This window comes from Colossoma macropomum, unplaced genomic scaffold (assembly GCF_904425465.1).
Source record: "Colossoma macropomum unplaced genomic scaffold, Colossoma_macropomum, whole genome shotgun sequence".
NCBI lineage: Eukaryota > Metazoa > Chordata > Actinopteri > Characiformes > Serrasalmidae > Colossoma > Colossoma macropomum.
Window position 1 is genome coordinate 26,742,039 of NW_023494784.1, and position 21,539 is coordinate 26,763,577.

The 21,539-nt window shown below is 39.1% G+C and overlaps 1 protein-coding gene across 4 annotated transcripts in view; it reads left to right on the top strand.

The window, feature by feature from the left end:
* The first annotated feature begins 1,160 nt into the window (after window positions 1-1,160).
* ubr3 (ubiquitin protein ligase E3 component n-recognin 3) overlaps window positions 1,161-21,539 on the top strand; it is a 53,266-nt gene continuing 32,887 nt past the window's right edge. For 2 of the 4 annotated variants that reach the window (XM_036566125.1, XM_036566133.1), the window contains exons 1-24: window positions 1,163-1,714; window positions 3,878-4,017; window positions 4,524-4,676; window positions 5,979-6,134; window positions 6,876-6,916; window positions 7,116-7,182; window positions 7,281-7,411; window positions 7,642-7,870; window positions 8,068-8,247; window positions 8,597-8,730; window positions 8,988-9,074; window positions 9,199-9,264; window positions 9,511-9,600; window positions 10,726-10,854; window positions 11,089-11,141; window positions 11,326-11,459; window positions 11,644-11,729; window positions 12,008-12,149; window positions 13,354-13,450; window positions 14,990-15,131; window positions 15,288-15,392; window positions 16,275-16,469; window positions 18,121-18,563; window positions 19,917-20,005. In XM_036566125.1, coding sequence (XP_036422018.1) covers window positions 1,284-1,714; window positions 3,878-4,017; window positions 4,524-4,676; window positions 5,979-6,134; window positions 6,876-6,916; window positions 7,116-7,182; window positions 7,281-7,411; window positions 7,642-7,870; window positions 8,068-8,247; window positions 8,597-8,730; window positions 8,988-9,074; window positions 9,199-9,264; window positions 9,511-9,600; window positions 10,726-10,854; window positions 11,089-11,141; window positions 11,326-11,459; window positions 11,644-11,729; window positions 12,008-12,149; window positions 13,354-13,450; window positions 14,990-15,131; window positions 15,288-15,392; window positions 16,275-16,469; window positions 18,121-18,563; window positions 19,917-20,005 — 3,520 coding nt within the window. In that variant the 5' untranslated portion in view covers window positions 1,163-1,283. Of the gene's footprint in view, window positions 1,715-3,877; window positions 4,018-4,523; window positions 4,677-5,978; window positions 6,135-6,875; window positions 6,917-7,115; window positions 7,183-7,280; window positions 7,412-7,641; window positions 7,871-8,067; window positions 8,248-8,596; window positions 8,731-8,987; window positions 9,075-9,198; window positions 9,265-9,510; window positions 9,601-10,725; window positions 10,855-11,088; window positions 11,142-11,325; window positions 11,460-11,643; window positions 11,730-12,007; window positions 12,150-13,353; window positions 13,451-14,989; window positions 15,132-15,287; window positions 15,393-16,274; window positions 16,470-17,021; window positions 17,055-18,120; window positions 18,564-19,916; window positions 20,006-21,539 lie in introns of all 4 variants that reach the window. The other 2 variants (XM_036566108.1, XM_036566116.1) reach the window with 2 other exon arrangements.

A 21,539-nucleotide genomic window follows, 5' to 3' on the forward strand; every position in this document is an offset into this window, starting at 1 on the left:
AAAAAATAATAATATAAAATGTTCAATCACAAGTCAGTGCATGCTCTTTTCATGACTTACATAAAAGTAACTTTACTGTTGGACACAAGTTAATCACGTACTATGTAAACCAGACTAGTGAGTCTGCCTTACATTAACCTTTTTTAGCAAACTCTGTGTGTGGTGCATTGACTAATAGGTGGTACTAGTCCTAACATAAATTAGCATAGCTATGAGCAGTTTCATTTTACAATGATATTAAAGAAAACAATACAATTAAATGGTGAAGATTGATTGGCAAGAGAAATAAAAAAAAGGTTAAATTCTTGTCTTTTCAGATTTATGATAAATACACTGACTGTCTAAATGATAATGTAAGAAATAAACAGTATGTTTTTTTTTCCTCTTGGAAATGTAATTGAGTATTCAGTTTCAACACTACTTGAGTAAAGTATAAATGGTCCTTGTTGTTTATTAACTTAGTCACTAAAAAAATATGAGAGAAATGTGAAGAGAGGTAAAAAAAAAAATTCTTTAAATTAATTGATCTCGTTGGAAGTCCACGTCTTTAATAAGCAACAAAGACATTTTCTTTTTTCCATTTCTTTCCAAAGGGTGCCAGTAATTCTGCAGAACCCTGTATTTGCAATATACAATCAAATCAGTTTTCCTGTTCTTCGTAAAGGAGGAGAATTCACAGTGAGTGCAAGGTTGGTTCAAATGCCTACAGACATTTCACCCTTCATGGTGAGCCGACTCGTCATTGTTCTGCTCTAGTCATAGATCTCAGAAACAGTGGATCCAAAAAAAAAAACCAAAAAAAAAAAACAAAGAAAGTGGGTTAAGAAAGCATAGGGTGACCATGGGAAAACAGGTAATAAAAACATTAATAATAATAATAATAACAACAATAATCATAATAATAATAATAATAATAATAATTATTATTATTATTACATGAGCGTATGACATTTTTATTTAAATAACACAAAGGTGTGTTCCTAAGCAGTGTTAAACATATGTGAGGCAAAAACGCTTAAATAACTTAAATCATTTCTCAGAACTTGATGTCATAGATTACGTTTTACTACACGTGTTGTTAAATAACATTAACATACATTCGTTCAGAAATAGTCGTCTGATCTGCGTGCTCCGGTCAGATAAGCAACATCTACCGCTGCCAGCTTACCTAGCAGCGCTGCTGGCCAAGGCGCTCCATAACATCGTGGCGTGTCGCGAGAAAAGGCGAGAACATAGCAACAAGACAACAAAAATAAATTCTGGACAACAATTCAGAGTGAACGATGGCGGCGTCGCTGCTGCGCCGGGACAAGAAAGCCACAGCCGCTCATCTAAAGGCGGACCTCAATCGGACTGACAACAGCTCTGGACTCCGGCAACTTCAGGAATTGCTGGATAATGTTCTTAATCCAGAGAAGCCAGCGGCGGACACTGAGGCCCTTGACTGGTGTAAATATCTGCTGGCAGGAGGGGACGGGTTCGAGGAGTTCTGCAAGACCGTCCGCTCCTACGATAACGCTACTCTCTGTGGCTTAGTCTGGACTGCTAATTTTGTAGCCTACCGATGTCGGACCTGTGGCATTTCCCCTTGTATGTCACTGTGTGCGGAGTGTTTTAACAACGGGGATCACACGGGCCATGATTTTAACATGTTTAGGAGTCAGGCCGGTGGGGCCTGCGATTGTGGAGACAGTAATGTCATGCGAGAAAGTGGGTAAGTAGATTGCTTGGTACAAGCTAAGCTCGCTAACTAGCTAGCTTAGCTTGTAGCTACTATTTTTCTGTCATTAACCAAGGGTAAATTACTAGCCAATATGTCGTCTTTGTTGTGTGACAGTTGGGCAGCTGTACTTGGCTAAATGTGTGTCACAAGCGCTGAAACGAAACATTTACTTAACTCGAAGCTTCATCTGTGTTACAGTAACACTGGGACGCTAAGCTAGCTAGCGAACCTAGCTGAGCTTTGCAGCGCTGCCTGCTCGCTAACGTAGCCAAGCTAGCCTTTTAGCACGGGGATTCAGCTAGCTGCTGTCTTACTGAGTGTCAAAGTCTGGGTTATTTTTAACCCAACGAGAGGGTCAGTGACAGGTCTTACCTATTTCTTTTCGCACAAGAAACTGTTCTTCACACTTAGCTGTACATTTCATTCGCGGACAAAACCAATAACGTTAGTTCATGTTTATTTTATTGTTGCTCAGCTGTAGCTGGTTTGTTGCTGGTTTGTTGCCGAATGTATTTAGAACGTCTCTCATTTGTGGACTTGACATGCTTCTCTGTGAGGCACCAGGAAACGGGTTTGTCTAAAGGTAAGATCATTTATGAGGAGGAAAAATCCTGCTGACAGTAATTATACTGCGGTTTATGAATGAAGATGTGTTGTTCCTAAATGTCATTCTTATTTATCGCTTATATATACAGAATTATTAATTTAAAGTTCAGGTTTCTCTCAGGTGTTGTGCGCTTTCACTTTCATTATTTTCGTTATCCTGACTCTGTATACCTGCTCTTCTCAGGGAGAAGTGATATGAGCACCACGCCTCAGGTGGTAGATAATTGCATCAAGTATAATGAGTCCAGTTCAGTTCATGAAGTTTTTGTTTGTTGGTTCTTAATTGTAAGACATCCAAGATATGCAAGATGAAGACTACATACATTGAAACAGAATTGTTTAGTCATAAGCTTGAAATATTCATATTAGTTTGTATTGCATATCCGTTCAAGATTGATGCTTATTTTTGTGCGCGCATTATATCTTGGTCTGTTAGAGATGTCAGATCTGCTTTATCATGAATCCAAATTGCAAACAGTTAAGTATATTGCACACTTCCAGGAGACCACAGACTGTAACCGCTGCACGACTTTCAAACATTGTCTGTGTTGCCACTTGCAAGTAGCCAGTCAGCTGATAAAGGAGACATATAACACATTTTCACAAAGTGGGGCAGAAGAGCTTTGAGAGATATTGACCTTAGCTAATGTAGATTAATGTCATATAAAGTCTTACTACATCTTTAATATGGTGGAACACATTTTAATATGGCATGCTTAACAGCAGTGCAGCTTAATTGCTCTGTAATCTGTGTTTGTTAGCAACATAACTGTGCTCTCTCAGCACACAACAGAAGTGGCTGATTTGTGCTTATTTGCATGCTGCAGTGTTTTGCATTCATTGAGGTCTATACTGTGACAGTGATTGACAGTTGTTGGTAATATTGAACATCCTTTCAGCCAAAGTTGAGTTTATTAGACCTAAGAGACCACCAGTTTTTTCTGTACTGATTTGTTCTACAGATCTATAAGGTGTAACAGTGTAACTTGACAATTTTTAATACTGCATCAGTTTTCAGTGTAGTGGTAGAACATATGTATCTTTTCACATAGGACAGCTAGATGGATTTATGTCAGAACTATAATTTTCATCTTGTATTAGCTGTATGTCAGATACTCTATTAGTTTAGGGCAGGGCTTTTCAGTTATGAGCACTTGTAGTAGATCCATGTTTTTTCCTTCTAGATCAGCTTTCAAAACATTTTGGCAGTGTAAACTGTATTTGATTGTATGGCTTTTGTGAGATGAGATGTGTAATGGAGTAAAAATATAGATTGGTTAGGAAACGTTAGGGCATCATGTTTCTGCGTTATGTTTCTTGATCTTCTCATTTAACGTTTTAAGGATTATCCTAGGCCTAATTCTGTTATTTGGATCACATTTTTTGGAGTGTTAAGCAACTTTTTTGCTCACTGAATTTCTTGGCTCCTAAGTCATAATTGTACCCACATGCTGTGTGAAGTGTGGTTTGTATCCTGCACAGTAAAATAACATGTTGTCAATATTATACCACATTCATGGAATGTGTTCTGAAACTTTTATCTGACAGGTTTTGCAGACGGCATCGGTTAAAAACAGGGGAGAATGTTCCATTGGTTCCTCACGATCTACTGCTCATGTCTGAGATGGTTCTTCCTCGTTTCATCATCAGCATAATACAGTACCTGAGAGATGGCTACACAGAGCCAGGTGAGACATTGTACAAACCAAGCCTGCCAAGTCTGCCAGGCCTGCTTTTGAACCTGGTCATTTTCCACGCGGTTAATTGCGAGATGTCATGGTAACTGATTTGATTTAACATTTGTTATGTGAACATACAGTTAATGACCACAAGAGGGCAAATTGAGTCCTTCTTTGTGCTGTGTGTTATACACCTGTAATACAGTGCTGGCAGACCATTACCAGGGAAGAAAAAAGACTGCCTGAAAATATGTAGCCTTCACTTAGCATCGGTACAGTAGATAACAGCTCATTAAAACTCACTCTCAAGTTGGTACTTGATTAGCTTTATCAGCACTGGGCCAGGTAGTGTTGCACATCTGTAAAATTATTCTCCCAAACAGACTCAAAATATTTTAAATAAATAAAACATGTTCTGCTACATATGTTACATGCTTGGCCTCTGTTAATTATCCCACGTATAGAAATGTCTAACTTCTTTGTAACCCAACCATTTGTTTATGCTGTGTTTCCAGAGTCAGCCACAGATAGGGATCTACAGAAGGTCCTACAGCAGCTGGAGCCTCAGATATCTTTCTTAGAAGAACTCACTAAGATGGGTGGAGCTATGCGCACTGTTCTTACAAAGATTTTAACCAATCAGCAGACCTTTAAAGAACTGAGCGTGGGTAGGTATGTCCAAGTGGACACAAAATGCACTTTCGTAGATCTTCCAGTGAGCAGCTGAGGTGCACTTTCACATAGATCTTCACTATCCGAATATTTCGTAATGAATAATGGAAGCGCATTTTCAATTACAGTGGTGTATAACCATACCCTGTGTTAAGGATGAGAGGACCAATCAGTTAGAGTTCAGCATCAGAGGATTTTTGGCCTAAATATGCGATTGCCGTTAGGCCGATGTTTCTGTAATTTATACGATACTGTGAGCCGATCAATGTTGCAAAATATGTGAGCCAGGCTGGCAGTTTTTCACAATATCTGACTCTAACCAAGCCAATAGTATTTGCAAAGTTTGCACAAACTAATGTTATATATGGGGCAAAGTAAAGACCACTCACCAGATGCGACGCATGAGTTTGTCATCCAAAGAAGGACAGTGTGTATCAGAAGCAAAAACTGATAACACAGCACCGACAATAAGCCACCAAACTGTGCAGATCACAAGTAGATTGCTCATCCAGCATGTATACTGTAATATTGAGGAAAGCACAGAGGACCATGAAAGTGACAATCTGATCTCATTTCTAGTGCTTAACTACAATTCTGAGGCACCAATCCAGTGGAGTGCTCAGGCTCTGAATTACTGGCAGAGCAATAAGGGCCACTTTTCTCTTGCCAAAGCTGCTCGAGCCTGCCTCTCTGTGCCTTGTACAAGTGTGGGCAGTGAAAGATTGTTTAGGGCTGCTTCAAATATTTTGAATAAGAAAAGGAACAGGCTGTTGTGCCAGAAAGCATTTACTTGTGAAAGTAAATCTTAGTAAGTCTTGAGTCAGTTGCACAGCCCTGTGCCTTTGTCATATTGTTTTACGTTAAAATGGGTCCAGCTGTTAAATTGCTGCTTTAATTGGTATAACAATCATTTTACTTGGAGTAATTTGGGAATAAAAATGTGATATTACAGCTATGTTGTGTGACTTTAAACAATGTTTGACATCAGAAGTATCGCAGCATCCTATCCCATGTCCCTGGTTGGAATTGGCATCAGCCAGTATAGCTAACAAAATGCTGTTTGGTCCATCCCAGCCTTGCATACACCCAAAAAGTTTAAATTTCTGTAAGATTTGAAAAGAGAATTTGCAGGTAATTTATTATTTTACTGTTGCTGTTGACCTAAGAAATTGGTTTCTTTTCCCTTTCAGATAGTCATTGCTGCATGGTTTCTCTATTTTTGTGAGAAATTAGAAATTATTCTTGCTTTTGAAATGTATCATTGTCTATAACAATTTCACATTTCCTCTCACTCACAGGCCAGGAGGAGAATGTGTATGCAAAGAGAAGTTATGAGAAGTACCTGTTAGCACTGAAGAATTCAGGCTTAGTGTCTGTGGAGGAGAAGGGGTCAGCAGGTGCAGGGCCTGGGGCAGCAGACTCACTTGCTGGAGCTGGAGCGCTGAGCTTGCTGGGTAACACTTTTTCTTCAGTGCCTTTATTGAAGGACTTAATTTCATGGCTGGCTTATCTGAGGCTTGCATTTTAAAGGTATAGGTGTGTCTGTAGTCTCATAGGGACAGACTACATGTTTTATAACAAGAATGCACGTCTGGAGACAAATGCGGGGCAATTTGGCGTAAACATGAGTGGGATTGTAGATGTGTTAGTATAGGAACACCACTGAACAAGGGACTGGAGAAGTGGCAAAAGTTGAATGTTTTTAGTGCTATTCATTGTAAATGCGATGCGTAAAGAATTGGCTACTACATTTGCCGCCACTGTCACATTAACTATTAAGATATTGCTTCACTTGTTATTGATCATACTTGTGATGTGAAAAGCGCACCAACAGGAGGAATTTGGGGGCAAGATTTCCCACTAAAACCTGCCCCCAGTTTCTTCCTGTCTGTGCACTTAGAACATCTCAAGCCATCCACTACTAAAATTGTAACCAGTGTTCTCCAGAAGTGTATTCTCGTTACAAGATCACATCTGATCTTGTGAGATTAGTGTGTCAGAGGCTGCTGTTGTTTAACAAAGGTGTAGAATTTGTAGAATTCAAAAAAGTGAATGTACATAGTGTGGAGTTCTTGTGATCCAAAAGACAGCTGATCATGAGTCGTCCTCTCCTTCTGATTTATTCAAAAATCAAGTCTTATCCTTAACTTATTGGTATCCTGTTCTTTTTTTTTTTTCTTTTATTTATGTTTTAGGAGCTGCTGCAGCAGCTAGCCCAGATGAGGAAAACAAAGAGGTAAGAAAAGAGACCAAATGTTCTTCGCATCAGCAGCTGCCAGTTTCCTCATTCATAAAAGTAATGAAATGTGTCTTGTTTGGAATGTGCTTTGTCTGCTCTTTATGAAACGAAGCCTTTTAAGAGTTCTTGTATTTATTTAAAGGCATAATGTTAACCATAAGGAAATGCAAGACACCTCTTATTCTTTCTTAAACAGGAGGATCAGGATGGAGGGCAGTGTTTGGGCCAGAGAAAGAGGGTAAAGCTGAGCAGTAGTACCAAAGGTAAATAACTTGAACTCTGTGTTTCTTTCTTTTTTTATTATTTACTAACACAAATGGAGAGGAGAACACTGATGCTCTTGTTTTTCCCCTTCTTTTAGATCCATCCATAATGGATACTCTGAAACATAAATGTTTTTTAGAAGAGTTATTGTTTTGGACTATTAAATATGAGTTTCCACAGAAGATGGTCACTTTTTTACTCAACATGCTACCAGATCAAGACTATAAGGTATGAATTTCGTACTAATGCGCTCAGCAAACTAAGCTTCTTTTGCAAATTGTTATTGATCTCTTCAGTTTCGTTGTTTAATATTACAAGTGCATGTCAAGGGTACAGTTCATTGTGAAGCATACAAATTACGTAAAATTAACAGAGTAAATTGTTTATATATTGTGTTGCCAGTTTGATTTGATTTGATTTATTTACTCATTTATTTTTTTTGCCCTTCTGCCCTTCAGATCACCTTCACTAAAACATTTGTTCAGCACTATGCGTTCATCATGAAGACTCTGATGAAGAGCCATGAGTCAGACACAATGTCCAACCGAATTGTGCACATCAGTGTGCAGCTGTTCAGTAATGAAGAGTTGGCGCGTCATGTTACTGAGGAGTGCCAGCTGCTGGACATCATGGTCACTGTGCTGCTGTACATGATGGAAAGCTGCCTTATTAAGAGTGAGCTGCAAGGTAAATATGCTGCGGTGCAGCCAGTCTTAATCCACCAGTATAAGAACCAGTTGAATTCTGTTAAATAACTAAGTAAATAATTAATTAGTTAATTAAAAACTGTAACAGCAGCAACTAGGGGGTCAGTCAGTGAGTACTGTGGTCAGTCAGTGAGTACTATTTTTGTGTTATGCATAATTTTGTGTTTGTCATTTTAGATGAAGAGAATAATCGTCATGTGGTGGTGAACTGTGGGGAAGCTCTGCTGAAGAACAACACCTACTGGCCTTTAGTTAGCGACTTTATTAATATTCTCTCTCACCAAAGCGTAGCCAAGCGCTTCCTGGAGGATCACTCCCTGCTCATGCTCTGGATGAGCTTTGTCTCCTTCTTTCAAGGTCAGTTTCACTGCAGCATCAGCACTATAGAAGTTTCATCTTCACAGGTAATTCAAAAGTGGTATGTATGGTGTGTTGCAAGAAGAGTACATGGTTTTTGGCGTCTTATTATTTTAGTATTCTTGGCTGAGGTTGAGTTTTTGTGAGATGTCTTACCAGCGTAAAGCCAAAAATATTACATATGCGAGGTCCCCCACCCCCCTCAGATCAGGGTTATCCTCTTAATTGTCACATCTGTAATATTTGTATTGCTTTAGATTGCCACTGAATCTGTAGTATTAAAACTGCAGAGCATTAGAAAATATTGTAATCTTTTTTCCTTCTTTTATCTTTTTCATTTGTTTTTCAGGGATGAACTTGAACAAGAGGGAGTTGAATGAGCATGTAGAGTTTGAGTCTCAGACCTACTACGCAGCTTTCGCTGCTGAACTGGAGGCCTGTGCTCAGCCTATGTGGGGGCTGCTTACACACTGCAAAGTGAAAGTAAGATCCTGATCAGCCACCATGTGTGTAGTCTAATTAAAAAAAAAAAGCAAAATGTTAGCCTTACTTCATTTTGGTTCTGCCCTCTGGAAAAAAGGCAGCAAATGCTAAATGACTTGCCATTACAATGCACAGGTGTCGCATGTACTGCAGTTATAGCGTTCGTTGTTAAAAGCAAGTGATGACCAAAGCAAATGAGTTGTTGAGTGTTTTAGGTGTTGGTGTGACGGATGAATGCTTGGATTTAATATTGACAGGAAACACAGGAGTACACTAAGACAGTGGTGCGGTATTGCCTGGAGACTTTACAGATCTGGTTTGACGCCATTGGTTTTGTTGATGAGGTACAGTCATTTAGTGCTGTTTTAAATTCGCATTGCAATACGTATTAATCCCATTGACTTTTTATCTGTTTATTTGTGCACAGTTTAGCAGTGTTGATCCTCTTGTTTACTCTCTTTCCAACAGCCTGCTCCCAATCAAGTAACATTTCATTTGCCCTTGCACCGCTACTATGCCATGTTCCTCAGCAAGGTAACTAATCTTAATGTGTAACATTTGCATATAACCAATGATAAGAATGACAGTAATCACAGGACAGCCATTTAAATTATGTGAGGTGAAGACCATTTTTAAAGTGATCAGGTACTGAAGAGTGACTAGTCAGTTTAAAGGTCAGGTGTTTTATTTGGCTGTAATTTCTATTCACTCACACCTGGATAGAGATATTTTTGTGCTCTTATAAAATCTTATCTGATCTATATTCTTGAATTGGTCCAGGCGGTGAAGTGTCAGGGGCTAGACTTGGATAGTCTGCTTCCTGACCAGGAAATGCTGATGAAGATCATGGTGCATCCTCTCCAAATACAGGTAACTAGCTCCTCATCTGTAGAACTCCAAATGAGTTTACCTCAGGAGGAGATACTCAGTAGGGCCTGTGCACTCTCACACACTCACACTTTTGTATAGCATATGCTGTTCTAAGGATATTTAGCATGTCTGACTTTGAATCTTAGTGTTATGCTGATATTATCGGTCCCTAGCTTCTCACTCTATCAGCAGATCAGGCTTATGCAAAAGAGGTGATGCTGTAAGCAACAACAGGAAAAAGGCCACATTTGTCTATCTTAAGTACACCTGCTCAGGTCATGAATAGCACACGAGTTAATTCAGGTGATAGAGCTGGAAAAACTTGAAACTTGTTGGCTGTATTACCATTATACAGTCATTTTGAGCATATTTGCATGATAAGGTCTGGTTTCCTGAACATGAATTAAGCCTTGTCTTGGATTGAGTTGTTGTATTCTTTTTAGTTTAGGCTTAGGGCCCTAACATGCCAAACACAAAATGAATTTGATTGTCATATTCCTAACAAGGATATTTTGTCAATATTAAATACTAACCCTCAAAGATACTCTAACACAATAAAGCAAAGGACACATCACTCATTTCATGGACTTTTTTAACTTTTTGTCATATAAACATGTGCCACCCTCATGTTTTAATTCACTATTATTTCCACAATTGTTAGATTTTGTTATGCTAGCTATGTTAACTTAAGATGTTTGGTCGCTTCTGATTGGTCTGTCTCATCAGGCACTTCACAAGCTCTATGTTATTAAGTTAAAACCTAAGGCAATGTTGTTGCTGCTCCTGCAATTAGAAAATTGTGCTCTTTCAAATTGCGATTTCAACATGAAAATGAGTCCTAATCGCCCTTTGTTGATGCTAGTTCTGCGTGGTCAGCTTAGTATGTCTGGGTCTTGGAAACTGACCTATTAAGTATTGAAGTAAGCCCAGGGTATTCAACAGTGTCAATAAATGCATTGCAGTGTTTGTAAATGCACAGCACAGATCACTATGACACTATGATGGAGAGTGTTGAAGTATGGTAAACTGCAGTTGTCTTGTACAGTAACGTACAGAACTGCATTGTATAATGTAATGTTATGTCCATTAACTAATTTTGTGTGTGTGTGCGCGCATCTCTTATAGGCTTGTCTGTCTGAGATCCACAGTAATATGTGGGTGAGGAATGGACTACAGATAAAAGGGCAGGCTATGACGTACGTCCAGTCTCACTTCTGCAACTCTATGATTGACCCAGACATTTTCCTGCTACAGGTATTGCTCTATTTTATACTTGCTAATATTCATACTGTTCTTTATATGTTCTGCATCTAGATATGCTGCACAAATCCACATCCTGCTCCTACCTTTGAGCTGTGCTTAAGGCATTTATTAAATGTTCTCCTCCATTAATTTGAATATAGTTCTTGTTTGCTCTTAAGGCTTTGTTCACAGGCATGTATCAGTTCAGTGGAAATGGTCAGATGGAGTCCTTTGAATGTTTTTCAGGTGTGCGCATCACGACTAGATCCAGACTACTTTATTTCTTCAGTGTTTGAGAGGTATGTCTGATACTTTATTGCTCTGTAGTTACCACAAATTCTCATAACCTGTTAATAGGTCCACTTGGATTTATTAGTCATACACTTTGTGTTTATTACAGTGTAACTTCTTGCTGTTAAAATTGAAATGAAATTATTAATTCCATTGAAATATATCATATTCTTTCTTCTGTCAATGGGTCAGATTTAAAGTAGTGGACTTGTTGACGATGGCGTCGCAGCACCAGAACACAGTACTGGATGCGGAGCAGGAGAGGCCAATGCTAGAGGGGGCTCTCACTTTCCTCGTCATATTGTGCAGCCTCCGCATACACATGGGTTGGTACTACTAAAAGGGCCCATATCCTACATTTTTCTAATGTTTTATTTTTTAATGTTAATATATCTTTTATATTACCATTTTCTAACTTCTCTCTGTTCCTTAGAATAAAATGGACTGTTTTGGTTACTGTGTACTTAAGACAGTGTGTTGTTTACCTGTTTCTCTTTTTTTCTCTTTCAGGCATGACTGATGATGAGATTTTACGGGCAGAGATGGTGTCCCAGCTGTGTATGAATGACCGCACACACAGCTCACTTCTTGATCTTGTATCCTTTACTGATCCTGTTCTCTAAACCGATAATAGCAGTCATACATTTTCTTTTTGTTAATTTGCCTCTGTGAATGAGTTTGTTTTTTGTTGTTTCCACACTGTACTTGTATTTGCTCTGTACAAGTCTGTGTTTCTACCAACATTATAATTGTTTGTCATACATTATTTGTCCAGTTCTTCAAATTAGATTCTATCACTTGCAGTTGAAAAATAGGTAAAATATGAATATTTTATTAATAATATTTTTAAGCTGTTCCTTAACACATATTCCAGATTCCAGAGAACCCTAATCCTAAGAGTGGCATTGTTCCTGGCAGCTGTAGCTTTGAGGAGATGCTTTCAGCTGTGGCTGACTTTAAAGCTCCTGTGTTTGAGCCTGGGGGTTCCATGCAGCAGGGCATGTACACACCTAAAGGTGAGCTATGTCTGCTGTTGCCCTATAAGAGTATGCATGAGTATCCATAGAGTGTCATACTTAGTTTAAATTTACCATGCAATAAAATTAAAAAATGTTCTTTTCTTTTTTTTTCCATAAATGTGAGTTTAGCAACTGGTCAGTTGCCATTTCTTACTGTAATTATTATAAATTCTTTGTGTGCTGAAAGAAAACTCTCTACCAATAAACAACCTTCTCAGTATTAGCATATCAGTACACGGTTCAAATGATGCAGTAGGTTAGCCATTTAGAGAGAGCATGATTCCAGTTTTTTTCCCAATACGGATTTGAAACCTTGAGTATTAGCTGATACAATGCAGTATCCTTTTTTTCAAAAGCTACTGTGCTTTAAAACAAGCTATTTTTAATTAAAGCACTTTACTTAGATGCTCATCTAAACTACGCAAACATTGTACTACCCCAGGAATAAATACACAGCTAACAACATGATATGACATGATGTGAGCGTGGTACTTCAGCCTCACAGGATTAAATCGAGTTTGTTCTTTTTGATATTGGCCCGAATCAATTAACCATCACTAGTGATATACCGTCTGTACATTACATGTCATTACAAGTAAATGGACAGAAACCTATCTTAAGAATAGTAAGGAGGACATCAATATAAACAACATTGTTATGAATTGTGCCGAGTCATGATTTTAAGCCTATACTTTACTCTTCTCCACCACATGATGGCAGTATTGTGTCATAGCTGAAACCAGTGTGGCTGTCCAGTTATGGCAGTTATACATAGGTGCCACTTCTGCTCTTACTGTTCATGTGTATTTGAATCATTACCTTCAACTTTCCTTGTTATAAAATGTGGATGAATAGTAGCAGAATAGGTTTAGATTATAAGGTTATTTGTGTTAGCAACAGGCTATTTAAAGCTCAGAATGTGAGGGGTGTGTGTGTGTGTGTGTGTGTGTGTGTGTGTGTGTGTGTGTGTGTGTGTGTGTGCGCGTTTCTTTCTTTCTTTCTTTCTTTCTGTTGATGCATGTGTTTATATGGGACACCATATAGCCATTCTTACCACTCAAGTCTATACAGGTTGTGTATGTTTTTCATATGAGGGCAAACTACCATGATGAACGCTTTGTAACCAGCAACCTCTGTAATTAATACTAAAATATTCTAGTTCTTGTGTTGCATGGGATTCATATGTGATGTATTTCTGCAGCGGAGGTGTGGGAGAAGGAGTTCGACCCAATCATGGTGATCTTGCGCACAGTATACCGTCGAGACGTCCAGTCAGCAATGGATAGATACTCAGCATTGTGAGTCACCTCTTCTGGTCTTTGAAAATAATTCTAAATAGTTTACTCATTTACTGATCTCATAACATTTATTAGTTGTTAACTGATGTTTGCTTATCACCTTTGTAAGGTCCCTGTTTTTACGGTCAGTTCAGTAAAATCATGTGAAGCAACTTGGGTTTACAACAAGAGTTTTTACTAACCTAGCCCCTAGACATTTTAAAAAGGAAATGACTTTCAGTGGCATAAAAAATAAATTGTTTCTTTAATGCACCCAGTTGTCTTACTATGTGTTCGCCCTGAGTCTGAAGGTCCCTGCGTTTCATGTAAGGTCTTAGTATGGGGGATGTATTTCTGGCTTTAAAAGTCCAGGGTCACTCCACTCCCCTGCCCTTGAAAAGGTGTGCACATAAGGGTTGCCGACTGATACAGGCCCCTCCAATTAGAGCCGTTGCAGGAACAATCAATATATCAAGTCTAAAGTCTAATAGACTGGGGAAAGCCTGGCTGTACTGAACTCAGTTTGGAGCCTCCTGAAGACAAATGTGAAGGTCTAGGTCGAGCAGATAGGGCAAGGTTAATTTCCTGTAGATCTCAGCATGATGGGAACTTTCTAAATGCATTACAACATCCTGCAGCCAGCATGTATTTTTCCTCCCACGGCAGTTTAGCTGTAAAGAAATACTTGCTCGCAGTGGTGTGAATTGAGGAAGATGGGCCCCCCAACACATACAAGGATACACACAAAAAATCTTTTGTTTATTTAATTGTTTTGTTTCAGTTTCCAGGGCTAAATTATTTTCTCTAGCACAGTGCATATTAGAAGCATTTGCATGCTCTCTGCATTCATTGTTTCACAGATGTTTTTCTGACAACAGAAAGGATGGCATAGATGGAACAAAACATAAGAAGCAGAACAGGAGCTTTTTAGTGGAACATGCTGTATTATGTCTTTTGTTGGTTTGTAATGATAGACTGAGGCTCCCTCTGTGTGCTGTGGAATGATAGATTGCCTGTCAAGAGAACATAATATTTCATACCCTGCACCCTTTTTCTGCTGAAATAAAATCAGTGGATGCTTTAAACCTTTTTACAGCTCTGTTAAGATATTGTAAATTTTGTTATTATATAGAGTTACTTTCCTAGCCATATGAAAAATTAAGGCCCATGTATACACTGCATATGAAGATTTTAGAGATGCCTCTCTAAAAGGGGTATTGCAGTTAATTTTAAAATTTTAACAGGTTTGTTGTGAAAAAGCTTACTGCAAAACGCATCAGGCAACATAATCATTTTGTGTAATGACTTTCTGCGAGGTGTCTTTTAGAGACATTAAACATTTTCAATATCTAGTTTTTTTTCACCACATTTTGAAACCCTTTAAGAAACCTGACTGCTGTTGTACGTACATACATACAGTATATTAATTATCATCATTGTATTTTATTACTTTTTTTAAACTATTATTATTTTTTAGCCCAGTGATGGTTTTCCTTCTCTTTGAATTCTCTTTGATTGTCTTTGTGCAGTGACCATATGCTGTTTCTTGTTTGTATCTAGTTTGAAGCAGTCAGGTATCCACACTGGCAACCCCTGGCCTCCTTATAAGGAGAGGACTCCATTGCACCCATGCTACAGAGGCCTGGTGCGCCTGCTGCACTGCAAAACCCTGCACATTGTCATCTTTACCCTGCTGTACAAGGTACTCACCTTTTAAGCTTCCTGCTTTCCTTCAGGCTGCATATATTCAGCACAGTTTATTTGTATCTTAATTTCTTATGTTAATAGTTGTGAATGTTACCGTAAGTTTTGTTTCAAAGGGTTTTTCTCCCCCTCTTGTTTTTGTCTGGTTGTTTAGATCTGGATGGACCATCAGAACATGTCAGAGCATGTGCTGTGTATGGTGCTTTATTTGGTTGAACTGGGCTTGGACAACCACATGCAGGAGGACAAGGAGGATGAGGTGAGAGAATCCTCTACTGTAGTTTGAGTTTTGTAAAAGCACTGTTCTCTGTGGCCTTCTCCCCTGAGCTCAGAGAACAGGTTGTCTTTTGGAGAGCCATTACAGCCACAGGTTAGCTGTTAGCCATTAGCCTAGCATGGAGACTAGCTGGCTTCCCATCCATGTGCACCACCTGTGGCACTCCTCACTCAGCCAGCTGCTTCAGGCGATGATGTGGTCTCGGCCTACAAGCCAAGATGCTCCGCAGCTTCTCAGCTAAAACTCGTAGTGTGAATGGCTTGTAATATTTATTTGATAAATTCCAGCAGCGTCTGGGAGTCATAGCTTAAAGAGTGAGTGTAAGTGATGCACATATGAGACAGTTGACTCTCTCAGGTGTAAAACTGCATTCAGCACTATTTTTGCTGGGCTCAGAGAAGCCGCTGTGGGCTTTACATACACTTACCTTTATCTCGTTGCGATTAGAAAGAGATATTTGACATCTCTGTGTGTATTGTTAATTTCTGTTTTTTACTATTTTGCCCAATAAAAATATTTTCAATTTACTTCAGTTGGTAAATATGGTTCTTATTAAAAGTGAAGAGATCCAGAATAATCTGCCATTGTTAGTCTTACTTAAGCATCCAAAATTGGTTTTATTTGGAAAAAAAATATATACATAGATACACTATACTGTGGTTATATATCTAAAAGAGTAAGTAATCCTAATAATACCGTGATATAAAGTTTGCCTATACTGCCCACTACTGCTTCTGGGTATCATCAGTGAAAGAATTTGATAGGACCAGCCACAAATCAATGTTTCTGACTGTTTAGCTTTTGTTATGTATATGTTCTCCTTTCAACACCTTCAGAGCAAGTGTTTCTATTCCTTTTCTGTAGGAGCCCTGTATTGAGGAGCATTGCCATGACAGCTGGTTCCCCGGCACCAGCCTGCTTTCGAACCTACACCATGTGATTCACTTTGTGCGGGTACGAGTGCCTGAGACAGCACCAGAGGTGGAGAAAAAGAGGGAGCGTGAGAGGGAGAGAGAGACTCCTCCAAGCACCAGCGCCGAGTCATCCAGCTTTGGACAGGTGAGTTAGGCAACATCAGTGCTGTTACACAAAGTAGCTGTAATGCTTAAAGGAACACTTCAGCTTTTATTTATCAGCTATATATGATCAGTTACCTCTGACAGTTATCGTGTTTCCCTAAGCTAAGTAATATTGAATAGATACCACTTTTGGATTGAATGAATGAAGAAATATATATATATATATATATATATATATATATATATATATGTGTGTGTGTGTGTGTGTGTGTGTGTGTGTGTGTGTGTGTGTGTGTATATATATGTGTGTGTGTGTATATATATATATATATATATATATATATATATATATATATATATATATATATATATATATATATATATATAGGCAGATAGAGATTGAAAGGTTGAAAAACACTGGAGTATTCCTTCAGTTTCAGCTGAATTTACTTAAGGTTTCTGCTGTGGTACAATGTTATGTTGTCCTGCAGAACCATTAGCTTGAAAGGACTGTATTTACTGTATAAGTAGTAATATCTCTATTTTTTTTTATATAAGTATTTTTGTGGTATTGCCCACTTTCACTCCACAGAGCTCCAGGAGACTGACAGGGAATTGGAGAGAGGTAGTTGGCCTTGGAAATGATTGGTCTGGGATTTGAGAATGATTTGGCCTGTTGGAAGTGTTGTAGAGTGACTGAACCTGAACCACCTTTGTTTGGGAATGAAATTAGTGCAGTCTTAAATTGATCCCCCTGGATGCAGAAACTGAGCATTCTGTGATGTGTTGTCGAGATGTTCCTTTCACATTTTACACAGAACAAGTGCTATGGTGTCTTTTCTTCCTTTTTTTTATGAACATTTACGGTGATCTATGTATTTTAAAGAAACTAAATAGTGTAATAAACATGCATGTAGTTTATTACATTGTTTCCAAAGATATGCAAGAGCTGGAGCACTTGTGATGTAAAATGTGACTTCTATACTAGTTTTTGGAGTGTCTGCGTGTGTTGTGTATTTATGTAAATCTCAAAGGTTGACAGTGCCTGCGTGATTCCTTTGTGTTTTGAGGCACTCATGGCGATGCCTTTGCAGTGTGACAGACTAATTAAGTATTTAATGTTGGACGAATAGGTTTTTTTAAACTGCATGTTAGATTGATGGATGTGTTTCTGAGGCAGTTATGACTTGTTTATTTAAACAGCTGTTTCAGCGGTCAGTATTCTTTCTCTTTATAACAAATCAATCAGATTCTGCAGTAACGTCATGTTTTCTGATTTATTTATTTATTTATTTATTTATTTATTTAAGCATTTTTAATGAAATTTTACTATGCTATATAATGATTGAGGGGGAAAAAACTGCATGTGATACAAGCTCACATGAACAGAGAGGCATGTCTAATCCTTTTTTATTCTATGACAAGAGGTGACTGAGTTAGTAGTCTTAAGTGCTGTTCTTAATTGAACTGTGATAAAGATCACAGATGCTATACATCACTGTTACAGTAACTACTATAAAGTTCCCAGGTTTCTATCTATTTATGGCAGTTATATTTGTCCTCTTTAGCTCTAGTACTGTTTTGTTAAATATTGTACTGCTTTTTTTTTTCCTTTCCCCTCACTGTAAATTTGTCTGAAATCACGCAGTCACTTGCTCATTTAGTTGTTTCTCTTTCTTGCTCTCCCTCAGAACTTGCGTGAGGCTCAGCTGTTCAGCCTTGTGGCAGAACGCAGGAGAAAGTTCCAGGAGATTATTAACCGCAGTAGTCATGAAGCCAGCCAGGCTGTACGGCCCAAGTCCTCTTCCCGCTGGCATCCTCCTGGCTCTCCTCCGCAACTGGTCACAGAGATCCTGGAGATCAGGGAGAGCATGCTGTCCCTACTGGTCAAACTGCATCAGAAACTTTCTGCCAAGCAGAACTCCCTTTCACCAAGCTGGTTGGAGGAGGCTGACCCAGCACACCATGCGCATGGAGATGGTATCACTGCCATTGAAAGAATCCTGGCTAAAGCAGCGTCTCGGAGCAGACACAGCAAGAGGTGCCTGCAGGAGATCTGTGGAAGAGTGTGCCCTCCTGTGACTGCCAAAAAGAACAGTCCAGGAGACAAGAAGAGCATGGATAAAGAGGAAAGGTATGTCTGTTTGTGTGTGTCAACTAGACTTGTGCAGTCATGCCCCTGTCCCTCAGTAGAGCAAGTAGCAATGCCAGAGAATCTTGCTTAAGCTGGAGAAACTAAACTTGCATGTATTTCTGTCCAGAAACGTGTAGGCTGTTTTTGTGTCAAGAGTTTCTGTCCAGCATCGATACATAATTTTCAAAATGTTTCATCTGCACTGAAACTCCAAGACGATAGGATATTGGCTATGTTGAGCATGTTTGTGCTACCTAAGCATTGAAGTTTATGCAATTTCTGCTAAGCAGTTTGTTGTGGTGCACGCCAACAAAGATTGCTAAGCTAAGCAACAACACCAAGGGGTATTTTACAAAGCAGGATTTCTCAGTTAGCCATATATGTTAAGCCCAAAGATGAGGACTGTCCAATAGGACAGGCTTGACTTTGGGCTTCAGTTAACTGGCTAAACTGAGAAAACCTGCCCCAGGTTTTTATGGACAATGCCTAAAGCTTGCTTTACGTTTGCCTATATATCACTAAGGCCTATTGTTATTAGTCTTTAGTCTAGCAACTTCTTGGTCTGTTAGTCTACGAACTTTAATGTAATCCCATCTTCAGAAGTACTTAGATTGATGTTTTGCGAGGAAAGCCCAACCATATTCTCAACCATATTGTTGATAGATTGATTTTGATTTGAATTATACCTTCATCAGCTACATTTGGTTGGACTCTTCCACTTGTCCTCTCTTTTTAAACATGATGGAACAGGCCTTTCATTTCAACTTGCAGGTGGTGTCTGCCCCATAACAAGTCAAGGAAAAACACGCATACACATAATGTGGTTGGCAGTCACCATAGCAACAATACTTAGACATGGTGTTTATGGCTGCTGGATATTGTTCAGTGTCGTGTCCCAGTGGTCTGTGTTTGTCCCTGACGGTGTCAGTGCAGGTAACTGAAGCGTATCGTTCCTGTCTGCATTAGTTTATGTCCTCTTATTAAGCCTCTCTATTTTACTGCCTACCTGTATTACACTGGAGAGGGACATAGCCAAAACCAGAAATTACAGGAGTTGGATATGAACAGAGCTGCCAGGTGTTCACATGAGAAGGAGGCTATAAGCATCCATCATCAGTGAGTTTGATTGTATAGTAAATTTGTTTGTATGCCTCATAAAGCATTATTTGATGATTCTCAGAAGGGCAAACCAGAAGAAGTTAACCTGAAGACAGTCTTCCAAAACAGATGTAATTGCTATCTACCATTGTCATCTCAGAAATATGTTGTAATTGGAGTTTTTTGGGTATGTGTTGGGTTGACTGATGTTTGTCTTGACTGCTCTCATCTTCTCTCTTCTCTCCACTGTCTCAGGCGGCAAAGGGCCAGAGAGAGACAGCAGAAACTGCTGGCTGAATTTGCCTCCAGGCAGAAAAGCTTCATGGAGACAGCCATGGATGTTGGTAAGCATAGTAATTATTCTAGTATTGCTATTGGAATTACACAGAACATTTGGGAGTCCATCAAAGTTAAAATGTTGACTTGTAGTGAAGGCAGTTGCTGCAAATTTTTACAGAGTGGTTTGATTACCCTTTTAGTGTCATATTGATGACAGGTAGAATATATTAGCCTGGTTTTGAATATGTAATTGAGTTAATTTGACTTAGAACCAGCTTTTAATTGTCCTACCTGCTGACGTGAAGTACCGTCTAATTTGGAGTATAACTGAAGTTAGTGATGGTATTCTAAGCAGACTGGTTTGCAGACTGAAGTAAAACTGTGCTCTAAGGAAAGGTCTTGTACTGATGAATTTGTCTGTTGAAACTGGATAAAGTGTTTTACTCTCTTCTGTACTGGGTACAGCTCCTGTCTTTATGGCTTGTGGGCATGTAACTCATTTCTCACACTCTCAGTGTTTCAAGGACACAAACTTGTAGGAAGTCCTTGAAGGATTCAGCTGGGGAGGAGGAGGGGAATTCTGTAGAAAGGTGACACGCAGTGGCCTCCCCAGGCCTTGTGTGTGTGTGTGTGTGTGTGTGTGTGTGTATGCCTCAGGAGAGACAGTGCATCGGTTGAAGGCACAGCAGATCAGAGAGGTAAAAGCACTGTGGATACAGAGGGACTATGCCTATACGCAGTTGTTAAGGGATGAATAATGTTGTTCTTCATTACTTGGAAGCGTTCAAGATAACTCAGTGTTACTGTATAGAGAACACCCAGCGTATAAGGGCAACAGAGGTCAGGTCATGCCACGCATGGCTAACTGCCATTTACATTATAATATGCAAATTTGCATTAGTATTTCTTAATTTTGCATTCAAATTAACTCATGGATAGGGGGGGGTTGTAAGTGTAATTGGCCATTTACCCACAGGGTGGGATGGATTGCTGGGTTCATCAGTCTCTCCTCATGATGTACTAGCCCAGTGGTTCTCAATGCCAGCCCTGGGAACGATAAGTACTGCACATTTTCGTTCTCTGAAGCTAACCCACATTTCCAATTATGAGGCCAATTTACCCTTTCCAGGGATTGCAAAAGGTGCCCTGATTCCAGGCTGGAATCTTAACTCCTCTGATCTACTCACAATCCAATCGTGATTGGATTGTGAGTAGATCCAATTCGCTCTGATATAACGTTCAATATTTACTCAGCAACCTGTAGTGTGGGGGAACACCCACAGTTTCCAGTGAAACACAGTCTTGATGATGAAGGACAACCCGTCAAGCTGCATGGAAGTCATCTGTGTGTGTGTGTGTGTGTGTGTGTGTGTGTGTGTGTGTGTGTGTGTGTGTGTGTGTGTGCATTGACAGGGAAAAAATCTCAAGCATAAAAATGGGAAATTATTGTATCGTTATCAACATTGTAAAATCAAATTAAATATTTTCCTTTGCCCTTTCTCTGATCTAAACTCACATTATTTTTGCATGCTTTTTTTAAAAAAATATATATATATTTGTCCTGGTCAAAATTTGTAGTGTGAGGGCTTTGATGGCTAA